Below are 15,467 nucleotides of genomic sequence, written 5' to 3' on the forward strand. Positions count from 1 at the left end.
ATCCGCATGATTCCATATTCCTCCTTTACCAATTATTGCCTCATTTACCAAATTAAGCACAAGTCCAACCAATTCACGCACTACCTGAATCCAACCAACCTAAGCAATTAACCACAAATAGAACTAAAAACTCTTAGAAACAAAAACAATTGAACCATTGCCCAACAACTAACCAAACTGATTATCTAACAACTAACCAATAAATTAAATAACTAACCAACCAATTACACCATCCAAATTATGCAACTGTACAAAAATCGAACAAAAAACAAAAAAACATAACCAACCAGCAAACAAATAACCACACTAGCTATCTTACCAACAACTAACGAATAGAATAGCTAGCCAAAACTAAATAAACCAACTACCCAAAAAACAAGAAATAGCTAAGCAACCAACCACTACCAAACCAACCATCCAACTAACTGATAAAATGATCAAAACAACTAAGAAAGACTTGCTATTCAAACATTTCCTAACCAACAGGCTGTCCAACTAAATTAACCAACTAACTACTTCTAACAAACAACTATTTGACAGACTAACCAGTAAGCAGCCAATTAGCTCCAAACCAAACAACTGAACCACTTTCCAACAACTAACCAAACTGCTTTCCTACCAATTACTAACCAATAAACCATTAAATAACTAACCAACCAATTACCAAACACACCACCCGAATAAATTATGCAACTATACAAAAGTCTAACAAAAAATACATAACCAACCAGCAAACTAAACCAACAAAGAACCACACTAGCTATCCGACCAACAACTAACGAATAGAATAACTAGCCAACAACTAAATAATCCAACTACCCAAAACACAAGAAATAGCTAAGCAACCAACTACTACCAAATTAACCATCCAACTAACTGATAAAATGATCAAAAGTGATTCAACAACTAACCGACGGAAAGACTTGCTAACCAAACAATACCTAATCAACAAGTCGTCCAACTAAATTAACCAACTAACCAAGCTCACTACTACTAACAAACAACTATCTGACAGTAATTTAATCAGATTTTTTTTTTTTTTTTTTTTTTTTTTTACCTATTACCCAACAAGCTACAGTGACTGTAAGAAAAGTCTACACACCCCTGTTCATATGCCAGCTTTTTGTGATTTCAAAAAAAAAAAAAAAAAAAAAAAACTTTTCACTGATTGTATATGCAGCTAGCTTAGTTAACTTGGAAGCTGATTTTTTTTTTTTTTTTTGCGTGCGTTGGTTTTGATGAGGACTTGAAATCGTCCTTTGTAAACATCTCATCTCCCGACTTGACTCGCATGTGCCGACAGACGCGAGATCACGCGAGTCACTTTGCCTGAAAAGAAAGTGAAATGAAACCTATTTGCCAGTCGGAGAAGCTTGAGAGCGAGCGCGAGCGCGTCCGTTGCCCACCGGCCGGCGGGCGGGCGGGCTCGTCAAATGTCAAGCACCTGAAGCGAGCGGCTGGCTGGACTCCCGCCGCGTTACAACGCTCAATTAGCGCTCCGGCGCTGACAAGCTTCCGCGCTCAAATATCACCGGCAGGCAGGCAAAACCATTTGGGGGATTTTCCAGGGCGGCAAACGTCTTCCTCCAAGGCAAATGCAATATTTGCACATCAAAATAATATTTGTCCACAAAAAAAAACACGCCACATTAGGCAACAGGGATGTTATGTTTTGCTGCCAAAAAAATATTTGACCACCCAAACACTGTTTGGTCAGGAAATAAAACCTTTCTATTGGCTGCTGCTAGATGATGTCACTTCTGTGTGACACACTGTCAAACGTCCTTTTTCCGGTGGTTAATATCAAAATAAATCGCCATAAAACGTGACTTAAAATCATCCCCAAAGGCTCATGCGTTAAATTAATTACCAAGAACGAAAACAAAAGACATTTTTGCTGTAATTATAGTTAGTTTTGTAAACAATAAATGTACTTTCACTTAATTTTCTTTTTTTTTTTATTATTTTCGTTTATATTTCGTTGACGAAATTGGTTTTTGAATTTTTGTTTTATTTTTTTCACTAGTTTTCATTTTTATTTTATGTCGTCAACTAAATATTTTTTTTCCGTTAGTTTTCGTTTTTTATTTTATTTTGTTAACAAAAGTGTTTGAATTTTAGTTTTAGGTTTTTCCGTAGTTTTCGTTTTTATTTTATTTCTTTAATGAAATTGTTTTTTTAATTTGAATTCTTTTCATTATCTTTAGTTTTTATTTTATTTTGTTAACAAAATTGTTTTTTGAATTTTAGTTTTAGCTTTTTCGTTAGTTTTTATTTTTATTTTATTTCTTTAATGAAAATAGAATTTTTTTTTTCGTTAGTTTTAGTTCACTAAAATAACCTTGGTCCTGACTAAAACAGTTTTTGTAAAAAAGTCAAACTCAACGACTAAAATTACATTTCTTGGTCTCCAATAAAGACTAAAATGCTGGATTTAGAGTCGATTAAAAATGGACGAAATAAAAACAGGATGAGGCTGACTAACTGTGATAAAAACTAACAAGCGTGACTGAAATTGGACTAAAACTGAGACTAAATAAAAAAAAAATGGTGGATCAAATGAACAGTAGTAGTAAGCATTTTCCCTGCAAAAGCGAAATGACGACGTGACGGTTGATCTTTTTTGCTGAAAAAGCGTCCGTTCCTTTGAAAGCCGACTTGTTTCCATCTTTTGATCACGTCATCTTTTGACTGTTTTTATCCCCCCTTCTGAGCTCCATTTCAAAAAGCAGCAGCTAATAGCGCCATTAAATCTGATTCCCATTACTTCACGCCACATTTCACCCGCTTTCAAGCAGCTAAGATTTGGTACGCAATTGATGCGCACCTCCTGCGTGTCATACAGGAAAACTCAAATAAAAAAAAACAAAAAAAAAACAACCCACGTGGGGTCGGCTGACGTCGGCGATGCGGGAGTCCTGACGGCGGCGGATGACGGCGAGCCCGAGCTGACCTCAGTCAGGCCGTCGGCCTTTTCGCCACAAATATCAAACTCTTGCTTTAATCGGGCCCTTAATGTCCTTCTGGCGCTGGTCGCCATGCCGACCGGCGCCAGCAGAAGCAGAATATAGAACAGGATGTGACGTCCGTCCGTCCGTCCGTCCGTCTCCAACCGTTACGACGTCTGCTCAGCGAGTCAAAGCGGCCGCCTGGCGTCTTGTCAAATTGCGTGACCGCAAAAAAATGCCAGAGTGCCTCAAAATTCTGACACAAAAAAAAAAAAAAAAAAAAATTGTTTAGTAAGCCACGAAAAAGAAACATTTGCGTGTGTAAATGCATGAACTTACTGGGGTTCGTTGTGCCGCTATTTCTTGGATTTTATTTGTTCAGAGAAGAACGGTTTTGTTCTCCCTTACAGTTTTCATGCCTGTAATTAATTCCATTATCAGCCACTAGATGGCGGACAACTATTTGGTTTGACACTATATTTGAAAGCAGGAAGTATTTCAAGCTCGGCCTCGTTTTTTGCTGAAGATTGTTGAACATCTTTAATCCTGTTTTTCACCGCTAAAGAGAGCAAGGTCAAATTGGAGAAGAAAAAAGGAAAAAAAGAAAGAGGAAAGAAGAAGAAGAAGAAGAAGAGGAAAGAAGAAGAGGAGGAAAGAAGAAGAAGAAGAAGAGGAGGAAAGAAGAAGAAGAAGAAGAGGAGGAAAGAAGAAGAAGAAGAGGAGGAAAGAAGAAGAAGAAGAAGAGGAAAGAAGAAGAGGAGGAAAGAAGAAGAAGAGGAAAGAAGAAGAGGAGGAAAGAAGAAGAAGAAGAAGAGGAGGAAAGAAGAAGAGGAAAGAAGAAGAGGAGGAAAGAAGAAGAAGAAGAAGAGGAGGAAAGAAGAAGAGGAAAGAAGAAGAAGAAGAAGAGGGAAGAAGAAGAAGAAGAAGAAGAAGGAAGAAAGTAGGAGAAAGAAAGAAGTTGAAGTAGTAGTAGAAGAAGAAGAAATAGTAGAAGAAGTACTAGAAGAAGAAGAAGTAGTAGAAGAAGAAATAGAAGTAGAAGAAGAAATAATAGTACTAGAAGAAGAAATAGAAGTAGTAGTAGAAGAAGAAGAAATAGTAGAAGTAGTAGTAGTAGAAGAAGAAGAAGTAGAAGTAGTAGTAGAAGAAGAAGTAGAAGTAGAAGAAGAAGAAGAAGTAATAGAAGAAGTAGTAGAAGAAGAAATAGAAGTACTAGAAGAAGAAGAAATAGAAGTAGAAGAAGTAGTAGAAGAAGAAATAGTAGAAGAAGAAATAGAAGTAGAAGAAGTAGTAGAAGTAGTAGAAGAAGAAATAATAGTACTAGAAGAAGAAATAGAAGTAGTAGTAGAAGAAGAAGAAATAGTAGAAGTAGTAGTAGAAGAAGAAATAGTAGAAGTAGTAGTAGTAGTAGAAGAAGAAGTAGAAGATGTAATATAAGAAGAAGAAGTAGAAGAAGTAATAGAAGAAGAAGAAGTAGAAGTAGAAGACGACAAGAGAAACCGTCTGAAAATGGTCCGTTAAATGATGTGAGTGATGGCTCCAGAACGCACGTGGTCTCCTTTTTGGCACACAAGATTGGTCTCGGCCCGTGCGCCTTCCTCACGTCTGTTCCTGATACAAGCGACTTTTTTTTTTTCTTTTTTTTTTTTGGAATGCAAAAAGCGTCCGCGGGCGTCCGCCCGTACCTCGTAGTAGCTCCTCACGGCGTTGCAGAAGGCTTCGTCGGCCATGATCTGCGTTTCCCCGTTGAGGAAGGCCAGGAAACGCTCCTTGATCGCCTGCAGCTGCTGCTTGTTCACCTGCACATGAACATGTTTAAAGATGCTAAATCCTTTTTTAATCAGATGAATTGATCATTAGAATATCAAATTCTGAAACTGCTTCAGCCCCATTTGTCAGGCCACGCCCCTTAAAGGCAAACTTCCAACACATAAATACTACAGTACACGGACAGTAATGACACTAAACTAATTGATTAGCAAGTTAAATCGACAACTATATTTGATCATTGATTCACCAGCATTATTTTTCTTTATTAAAAAAAAAAAAAAAGGCTGGTAGAGCTTGATCATGTATGTTTTTGTTTTAATCCACAACCATCCATCCACTCCCGGCACACGCACGCACTCGTCAATTGACGGCTGCCGGCGCCGGATACAAGAAATATTGACAAAAGTGGAAAACGAAATGAACGGTCATCAATCAGCTGTGAGGCCGCTGCCGTTTCTGCATATGTATGAGACGCCGCCGCCGCCGCCGCCAGCCAGCAAAATGAAAACATTCTTCTCCTGCTTGCAACCGTGACACCGTGAAAAGTGCTTTTTTTTTTTTTTTTTTTGCAGCTCGTCGCCTCTCGCAAGCATCCAAAGCCCACTGGGAGGAAGTGAGTCAACATTGAGGCATCAAAAAAAAAAAAAATAAGAGAAGTCCATATGGCCAAATTAAGATCCACCTACGTCGTGTCATCGAAGCAGCTTCAGAATTTCTTCATTTGCTCTTATTTTCCAACTTGGATAAAATGTCCCGCTGATGTGGCCGGAAAACAAAATTGAAGATTTGCACAGGGTTGCAACCAAGGTGATTTTAGTCTAACTAAAACAAAAATGGAAAAAAAATAAAAAATAAAAAAATTCGGCTAACGAAATCAAATTAAAAAAAAAAAAACTAATGAAAAAACAAATTCAAAATTTCGTGAACAAAATTTTAAAAAATGAAAACAAAAATATTAAAGCTAAAATAAAAAAATAAAAAAAATCATCAGTCAACAAAATAAAATAAACGAAAACTAACGGAAAACTAAAACTAAAATTCAAAAAAACTTCGGACAAAATAAAATAAGAACGAAAAATAACGAAAAAGTAAAACTAAAATTAAAAAAAAAAACTCAAACGAAATAAAATACAAAACGAAAACGAAAAAAACTAAAGCTAGAATTAAAAAAATTTCATGAACAAAATAAAATAAAAAAATGAAAACTAAAAAAACTAGAACTAAAACTCACTAAACTTAAAAAAAAAAAAAACTCAAAACTAAATCACAACAAACTAAAACTATAATAACCCTGGTTGCAATTGATCTTTATTGTGATAATTGATTCATCTGTGAATCGTTTTTTTTTTTTTTTTAAACATGCATAAAACACAACTTATCAATTAATGGCTCTTTTTTTTTTTTTTTTTTTTTTTTTTTTTTTTTTTTTTTTTACAGCTCGAGAATAAACGATACCCAACTTTCGAAATGTTTGTAAACGATCTCTTTGTTCACAGCTGTGTTGTTAGCATGTTGCTAAAATTGCTAAAAACAAACATCTTGAGTGATAAACTTGCATTTTGTCGGCGGGCCGAAAGACACAAAATAACCTTGGTCAAAATTCTCTCAAGTAACACAAAATGGATGTCAATAATTTCGTATGTCATGCGCAGCAGCGCCGAACCGAGATGCGTGTGCGCGCGCTCGCGTTTGTTGATGCTGCGAGGCTTCAATTTGAGCTGCTCCTTCCTTCCGCGAGGAAGACGTGATCCGTTATCGGGGACACCAGCGCCTCACGCAATCGCACGTCGATACGCGTCGACGGCATCCGACTCGTGCGTGTGCGTCACAACACTCGAGAGGCTTTCTGGAATTGACTCAAGCGAGAACCACCTCCTTTTAAAATCAAGACTTGGACCATATTTTTCCAAAGAAAAACAAAAAAAAAAAAACATGCCATAAAATGAAATGATTTTCAAAACATTGTCAGCCATCTTTCAACACCCGCAAAATGTCCAAATCCAAAAGAAAAACATTTGCCAGACGTCAAGAGCGGACATTTCGCTTAGTCAGCCATTTCCTGGTATTGTTGGTCTCTGCCGGCAAACCAGGAAAAGGTTTGCTGACTTTGGCCACAGATTTTTGAAAACAGGAAGTGCGTGTCGTCGTCATCAAAAAAGCCTCAAGTGGGTGACAACAAGGAAGGAGGGAATGCGATTGAAGAGGAAGATGAAGAAGGCTCGAGCAGAGCGGAGAAACAACGATGACAGCTCTGACTTGAGAATCAGGGAGATAAAAATAGAAAGAGCCCCCCTCGCCTTGCGGTCACCTCGCCACCATTTAGTCAACTGTGTCGAGTCCAAAGTCTTTTATTAGATCTGAACCCCGTCACAAAGTCGGACGTGAAAACTCGTCACTGAGCAGAGCGCAAAAACCTCCGCCAAGGGGATAAAATAATAATAATAAAAAATAAAAGGAAAAAAAACTTTCCCGATTCCTGAACAAAGCCGTAGCGACACTCTCCGGTCCTGTAGGGGGCGGTAATGACAAAAATGGTTGCAAACTGCAGCTTCAAGAAGGACACATTGAAGAACTCAACAAGTCCAACCGTCCAAATTCTTCATTCACAAGAAAAAGTTTCAAAAATCTCACCCCGTTTTTCAAAATTTTGTAAACGGATTTGGTAATTATGTATATTAAATCTTTACAATTGATTGAAAGGCATAAAGTGCAAATGATACATAAAATGTTTTGGATAAAATTACCTTTGGTGTTGAGCTGAATGTCATGATTTCATTTTTGTAATGTCATTTAGATTTTATTTTATTTTTCTTTTTGTGTGTGTAATTTATAATTGTATATGTACATTTTATATTTGATTCTTTGGAATTTTTTTTTGTGTGAACTACTGTTGCCTTGGCAGTTGCTGATCTGAATTGTAAAAACATTTGATTGTTGCCAAGTTTGTATGTCTTACAGTAAATAAATAAATTAAAAAAATAAAAAAAATCTTCATTTTCAGCAATTCAGAAAGATTAAGAGATTTTTATTCTGTATGTACATAGTAATTTAACATTTACTTGTTTAATTTCACATTTGTTGAGTGTTATTATTAGGATACTTAAATGTTAAGAATTTTCACAACTTTTATAAAAAAAAATAAAATAAAAAAAAAATAAAAAAATATGCAGCTGGCATTGGGCCAAACCCTTCAAAGTCCAAATTTAGTCCTTTTGTGATTTGATGACAATTTGATAAATGTTCGTTATTGGTTTCACAAACGATTAACTGAGCGCGCGTCTTTTTTCGCTTTCCTATTTGGAGATACGAGGATTCCGCCCGACGACAGCGACTGTCCGCCTTAATAAATATTTATTGAGACGCCAATAAAACTGGCGGGATTTCCGCCGCCTCCGCTTAGAAGCGACAACAACAACAAGAAGACTTCCTGGTCGTTCCAGACTTTTACTAACCGGGAGGAAGATCGGCATCCTCGGCAGGAGGATCGTTCGCTCCGCATCATAAACTTGCAGATGGCGAAAACCAGCGCGCGCGTGTGTGCACGTACGCGCGCGTGTGGGCGTTTTATCAGCAAAGAGCAGAAGCAGCCATGACAAACCCCGAAGACAATGTCCCTCCAACACCAAAGTCGGCACTAAATGTGTTGCCTTTACAATATACGCACACACACAATATATAGAGAGAGGTTGAAGCTTCAAAGCATTAACGATAATCCGATGCCAAGGAAGTAAACAATTCCTTCACAGCAGCAGCACGTAGAAAGAGTCGCCGCGCCAAAGCTTGTTATTAACTGAACACTCACATACTTAACATCATTGAAAATGTCAAAACAACTCCAACCTGCTGTCTAGAACAAGAAGACATTCCATGTTTACAATTACGAGAAATAACACATCGGATTTTTGTCGCTGATATGACATATTGACCTACAAGAGAATAGAAGCTTTAAAAAATAAAAATAAAAAATATAAAAAGTTACCAGTGTCCATAACAATAAGACATTCAATGTTGGTGATGACAAGAAATTGCCCATAACAACAAGACACTCCATGTTTACGATTACGAGAAATAACACATCGGATTTTTGTTGGAGATATGACATATTGATCATATTGAGAATAGAAGCTTTAATAGCTTGAAAAGCTTTAATAGAAGTAGAAGTAGAAGAAGAAGAAGAAGAAGAAGAAGCAGGATAAAAAAAGCGAAGGAGGGGAAGCAGGAGGAGGTGGAAGAGGAGGAGAAGAAAAAGAAGAGAAGGAGAAGAAAAAGAAGAAGGTGAAGAAGGAGAAGAAGAAGAAGGAGAAGAAGAAGAAGAAGAAGGAGGAGGAGAAGGAGAAGAAGGAGGAGAAGGAGAAGAAGGAGCAGAAGAAGAAGAAGGAGCAGAAGAAGAAGCAGAAGAAGAAGAGAAGGAGAAGAAAAAGAAGAAGGAGGAGAAGGAGAAGAAGGAGAAGAAAAAGAAGGAGGAGAAGGAGAAGAAGGAGGAGAAGGAGAAGAAGGAGCAGAAGAAGAAGAAGGAGCAGAAGAAGAAGAAGGAGCAGAAGAAGAAGAAGGAGCAGAAGAAGAAGAAGGAGCAGAAGAAGAAGAAGGAGCAGAAGAAGAAGAAGGAGCAGAAGAAGAAGAAGGAGCAGAAGAAGAAGAAGGAGCAGAAGAAGAAGAAAAAGAAGGAGAAGAAGAAGAAGCAGAAGAAGAAGAAAAAGAAGGAGAAGAAAAAGAAAGGAGGAGAAGGAGAAGAAGGTGAAGAAGGAGCAGAAGAAGAAGAAGGAGCAGAAGAAGAAGAAGGAGCAGAAGAAGAAGGAGCAGAAGAAGAAGGAGGAGGAGGAGGAGGAGAAGGAGAAGAAGGTGAAGAAGGAGAAGAAGAAGAAGGAGAAGAAAAAGAAGGAGAAGAAAAAGAAGAAGAAGGAGGAGAAGGAGAAGAAGGAGCAGAAGAAGAAGAAGAACTGCTGTCCATAACAACAAAAGTTTCTTGTCAGTAGAAGAAGCGACACGTCAAGTGACGTCATGCAGAAAACCGAGCCGAAGCGCAAGATGGCCGACACGCTGACTTGAAAGCTTTCCTGCGAGCTCGGTGCAAAAAATAAAACAAATCCAAAGGTCACCACACCGTGACGCATCCATGCGGACGACCATCAGGACCTCATTTCTCATGGATGAAGATGGCAAAAAAAATAAAAAATAAAACAAGTCATGCACATCAACATTCCACTCTTCAACATTTGTGTCCTCACACAATAAGAAGTTTTATTTCTATTTTTTTTTATAATGTGTTGATGCTAGAAAACAGAAAAATAAGAAGACTTATGACAAATAAAATTGAAATATTATAAGAAATCTTTTTTTTAAGAAAAAATGCTGCAATAACATGAAAACTTACAAAAAAATTACAAAACATGAGTTATGTTTTTTTTAACGTGTTAAGACAGAAGCAATCGTCTTCACAGTATTTTGTCTTATTTCTTTTCTTTCCTTTTTTGGCTCGAGGGACGCAAGAGGAAATGAAAGCGCCGTTTTTTTGTTTTCAAACAAAAGCCGACGACCCGAGTGGAGGGCCACCGCCAGACAAACGGCACGCGTCAACAAATCGCCGACAGCCGTGATTGACGGCTCGTTAAGCCACCGCTCATTTTGCTTGCTCTCTTTTTCATACTTGTTGAGAGCCGGATGCAAAAACGCGCTTCACGTGTGGGAGGGAGGCAAAAAATATACACAACAACGCGGGGTTTCCTTTTTAATGGCCCCGCGTCAAAAGGAGGACGCAAATCAAAAAGGCGCCAACGCACAAAATGACGCATGGAACAAGAGGGCGCCAAAAACATTCACAGATGCGAGCAATTAGTCTCCGGGATAAAAGTGCATTTTACACAACAAACATTACGTGGGAATAATTGTCATCTTGGGAGAAGAAACGTTTTTTCCCCCCCTACATAATTTTTTAAAGAAAAAATTTCATTTCTTTGAGAATTATTTTTTTTATTTAAAAAAAAAAATGTTTCAAGAATTTAAGTCTTACGTTTAAATGGGAAAAGTCTTGTTTTTTTCAGAGAAAAAAAAAAAAAAATCAGGTTTTTTTTTCTGTGTACAAAATTCAGAGGCGGCCACCTCCACCTAATTTTCTAAGAGAAAAAAAAATGACATTTCTTTGAGAATCAGTTTTGTTTTTGTTTTTTTAAATAAAAACCGGTAATGTTTCAAGAATTTAAGTCTTACGTTTAAATGGATAAAGTCATTTTTCTTCGGGAAAAAAAAAATAAAAAATCAGGGTTTTTCCTGTGTACAAAATTCAGAGGCGGCCACCTCCACCTAATTTGCTTGCCACCAGCATTAATTTTGACAATAAATTTCAATTTTGTTTCAGTTATAGTCTTTTGACTAAAATTAATTCAAGTTTTAGTTATAATTTAGTCATTTTGATTCTATTTTAGTTTTAATTCAGCAAATTTAGTCGGCGAAAAAAAGAGCAATTTTAGTCGACTTAAATTGACTTCTTTTTTTTTTTTTTTTTTACTTGTTAAAAAATAAATAGTGACCACCCTGTCACAAACCCCGCCTCCGGCCTTATACCAACTACCGACGAGCTGTATAGTTTATACAATAAATTCAGGTCAGTGGTCGACACCCTTATGCCAAATAAACACGTCCCACAAAATAAACGGCAACAGTCTGACAGCCATTTGTTTTTCGGATAAGCAGATTATCTTTGATGATCACAAAAAAAAAGCACACCTTCACGATTATTGGAGATTCATTGACACAAAAAAAAAATAAAAAAAATCACCATTGATGAGATGAAAATCATGCATGTGATGTTTTGTTGAAGGCAAACTTGTCTTGGGCGTTAACAGAAACGTCACATTGAATACAAACGTCACGTGTTTTTGAGGTTTTTAACCAAAATGTTGACATTTGAGCGTCTTTGATTTAACTTGCATTAATTGTTAGAGACGAAATTGTCTTTGATGTTAACGTACGTTTATTTCTTGAAGATGAAATCGATAACGGTAACAATGAGCTCGTCATCGATTGCGTTACTTGTGACGCTTGAGTGCAATCGTGGCGTTAATTGGATGACAATCGTTAGCGGCCTGAAGACGACAACCAAAACGTCTCCCTTGGGAAATAAACGGACGGTCAGACGCGTCCACTCGTCTCCTCCTGCTGCAACCGATACTGTAACATTGCAAAAGTAAATAAATAAATAAAATTACTTAAATATTAAATCAATATTAATAGTGGAAAAAAAAAACACTGCACACACGGAATTTCACAAGAAACGCTACAAGTACAAACAACACAAACGTATAAATAAAACCACAAACAACAACAGCTATCGGCTAGCAACACAACAAAGTTCGCTAACGCTTTTAGCGTCACGAACACTGCTAGCACTTGCCATTAGCATTAGCACCCAAGAAGTAGCGCTCAGTTCGGACATTTTTGACATCACTTAACGGGACAGTACACAACACAAAAATGGCACAAATGCCGCAATGAAATCACAAACACAACAAAAACTGTAAAATGGGGGGGGGGGGGGGGGGGGGGCTGCACACACACACTAGGAATTTCACAAGCAACGCTACAAGTACAAACAACACAACAAACGTGGCAAATAAAACCACAGACTCCTCCAAACAATGACAGCCATTGGCTAGCAACACAACAAAGTTTGCTAACGCTATTAGCATCACAAACAATGGTAGCCCTTAGCATTAGCACCCAAGAAGTAGCTCTCAGTTTGGACATTTTTGACGTCTCTTAATGATAGAAAACCGCGACCAGTCATCACCAAAATTTGCGTACACATCTAGACTCTACCTATGAAAATAATCAAAACGATCGCCTCAATATTTTGGATTTTGTGGACATTTTGACAGTCCTCCTAGTGCTTCCTCACGTTTAGTGCCCTACAGATGTTAGCACGCAACGATGTAGCGCTATTCACGTAGCGACACTCGCAAAAAGCTTCCAGACCGGAGCACCTGCTGGCAATCAATCCGACCCGGAGCCACAGGTGGCGTCCGTCAAGGATGCGGCATCACGCCAACAATCGATCGCCATTCCCCCCCCCGCTGGCTCAAGCATCCGTCTCGTTAATTGAATTCTGCCGGGTGCGCCCATAAAAATAAACTCCCACGCGCGCCGTCTGTGGCGCGCCAAAGCTCATTTGCATATTGAAATCAGGCAGCGTGAGAGGCTCATTAACGACTTCCCCGGCGGGATGCCGCCGCCGCCGCGACGACGACAACGACTGAAGCTTTGAAGGAGGCAACAAGTCAACCGACAACAGCTAACCAATTCTCACTGGAGTGAAAGGGAAACGGTTTGGATGTCTTCCCTTTCACATATTGTGTATTACTTGGCTAATACTCCCTCCATGATGGGTGGGGGTGACGTTGCAGACCACCTCCACGATAAGTCAAATCCATCATACAGAAATACCGGTATGTAAATACTCCCTTGGATTTTTGAATTTTGAGAAAAGAAAGTCTTTGAATCCTTGAAATATAATAAAACTTGAAAGGACAATGACAAAATAAATAAAAAACAAGAAAGTGAAATAGACTCACGAAGTCGGCGGCAACTTCCTATTAGCATTTGCTAACTTCCTGCTAGCGCTAGAAACACTCCCAAAGTCAATGCTAACTTCCTGTTAGCATTTGCTAACTTCCTGCTAGCGCTAGAAACAATCCCAAAGTCAATGCTAACTTCCTGTTAGCATTTGCTAACTTCCTGCTAGCGCTAGAAACACGCCCGAAGTCGATGCTAACTTCCGGTTAGCATTTGCTAACTTCCTGTTAGCGCAAGGCTAGCAATGTTTTAGAAACAAACCGCGCTTTGTATTTAAATATACAGTGGATGTGATTCTTAACGTTATTTTACAGTTAACACCAACTGCAGTGTCATGAAACAACTTAAAGGATGCTTAGGGACAATCAGAATAACATAAGTTACAGTTACAGTGTACTTTCACAGCGTCGGAAATTTTGGTTTTCTTCGATAACGTTTTAAGGGGAAAATAATCAGCCATTTGGCCCAATTGGCCGATGTTTGAAGGCCAATAATCGGCCGATTAATCGGTCAGGCCCTACTCCCCAGGCATCTTTTTGTAGCATTCACAGGCTGGGGGAAAACAAAAACTACAACAAAGTCCTGATAAGTCGAGCACAAGAAAAGGCCGACACAAAATGTTTGACCCGAGGCTTCGCTGGCGCCACGCCCGACATCAACACATGCAAATCCATCTAATTACTCCAGTCTTTGATTGAATATCCAATAGGATGATCAATATTTGAGAGTAACAGCCCTAAAACAACAAAACAGTTGTTTTTACAGTAAACAAATCACATTCTTTTTTCAAGCTAACAAACTGAACTCATCGTCACACACGACATCAATTAATCCAACACAAAAAGTTAACGTGTAACATTAAACTGTGACTGTCTCTTTCTGTCGACGTAAAAATCAGGACTGAAGATCGATTGATTGATTGAACAATAATCAGCAAAAACTAGGCTGATCGTAAAATACTTCCTGTTGTCAAACATCTTCCCTCAAATTAATATCGTGGCAAAACTTGAAACGTGTGCCACCATCCAGTGGCCGGCAGTGGAATTACACCATAAATAAATAAGTCAATAAATAAATACATAAATGGCAAAACAACTCATTAAAAAATCCAACTGTGTTAATTGATCTGGAATTGTTATCTGGACATTGTTCATTCGAATTTTAAATGCACATTCAGTTTCCAGCAAGAAACCACAACAAAAACCAGAAAAAAGTAACTTTCGGTTCAAAACTCACACTTGTGTCAATAACCTTATACGCCGAATTGCTCCTCAGAGCTTACAAAGGAGAATAATGTGAAAGAAACGTGCATTTACTCGAGACGTGTGACAATTACAGTCAGGTGGCGTGAAAAACGGCCACTTTCTCAAGGGAGGTTTCGTTGTTGGCCGGTCGGGCTCACCTTCTGCTGCCGGCGGGTCATGTCGGTGGGCTGCTTGGCGTTGAACGGGTACGCGATGCACCTCAGCACGAAGACGTAAATCTGCAATTTGACTTTGTGCTCCTCTTCCTCCCGCTGGCGTTCGCGCCTCTCCTCTTCCTCACCTGTGGAGCCGCCGCCGCCGCCGCCGCCGCCGCTCTGGCCGGCGGACTCTTCGACTCCGGCGGCGGCGGCGACCGCGGAGGACTGCCGCTGCTTCTGCGGCGGCGTGTGGTGTCGCTGCCCGCCGCCCGCTCGGCTCTCGACGCCCCGCTTGAGCGCCGACGAGCCGTCCGCTTTCCCGGCGGGCTCCCGGGCCACTTCCGGGTCGGACTCCCCGCCGGTGTCTTCGCTGGAGGACGGGTCCAGCATGGCCGAGTCGACTGTTTGCTCTTCGGATACTTTCTTGCTTGCTTTTTTTTTTTGTCGAGAGTCGACGTGGCCTAAAGAAGAGCAGGTGCGTGTTTCCTGTCTCGCTTGATTGGGCCGGAAGGCGGCTCGGTTCGGTCGCTTGGAAGGTTCGGTCACTGTCGGAATGGCAGGCGCGCGCACGCCGACTCACAGGTGAGCAACCTGTGGCAGCAGCAGCAGCAGCAGCACACAACTGCATTGCTGTGCACTGCGCATGAGTGAATTCCTCCCCCATATATTCGCGGTTCGGCACACGCGCACTCATCTATTCTTGGATTGGTATTATTTTTTCCATATTGCTTTTTTCTTTGGCCGTCAATCATTAATTACCGTGTTTTCTCGTCTTCAGAAAA

The 15,467-nt window shown here is 39.4% G+C and overlaps 1 protein-coding gene across 1 annotated transcript in view; it reads right to left on the reverse strand.

Moving 5' to 3' along the window:
- Positions 1–15,316, reverse strand: part of LOC144016545 (calcium-dependent secretion activator 2-like) — an 81,747-nt gene extending 66,431 nt beyond the window's left edge. Inside the window, exons 1-2 of the mRNA XM_077517796.1 lie at positions 14,686–15,316; positions 4,634–4,747 (exon numbers count right to left, since the gene is read on the reverse strand). Of these exons, the coding sequence (XP_077373922.1) occupies positions 4,634–4,747; positions 14,686–15,075 (504 nt within the window). The 5' untranslated portion in view covers positions 15,076–15,316. The remainder of the gene's footprint in view (positions 1–4,633; positions 4,748–14,685) is intronic.
- Between the last annotated feature and the right edge of the window lie 151 nt (positions 15,317–15,467).

This window comes from Festucalex cinctus, chromosome 3 (assembly GCF_051991245.1).
Source record: "Festucalex cinctus isolate MCC-2025b chromosome 3, RoL_Fcin_1.0, whole genome shotgun sequence".
Taxonomy (NCBI): Eukaryota; Metazoa; Chordata; class Actinopteri; order Syngnathiformes; family Syngnathidae; genus Festucalex; species Festucalex cinctus.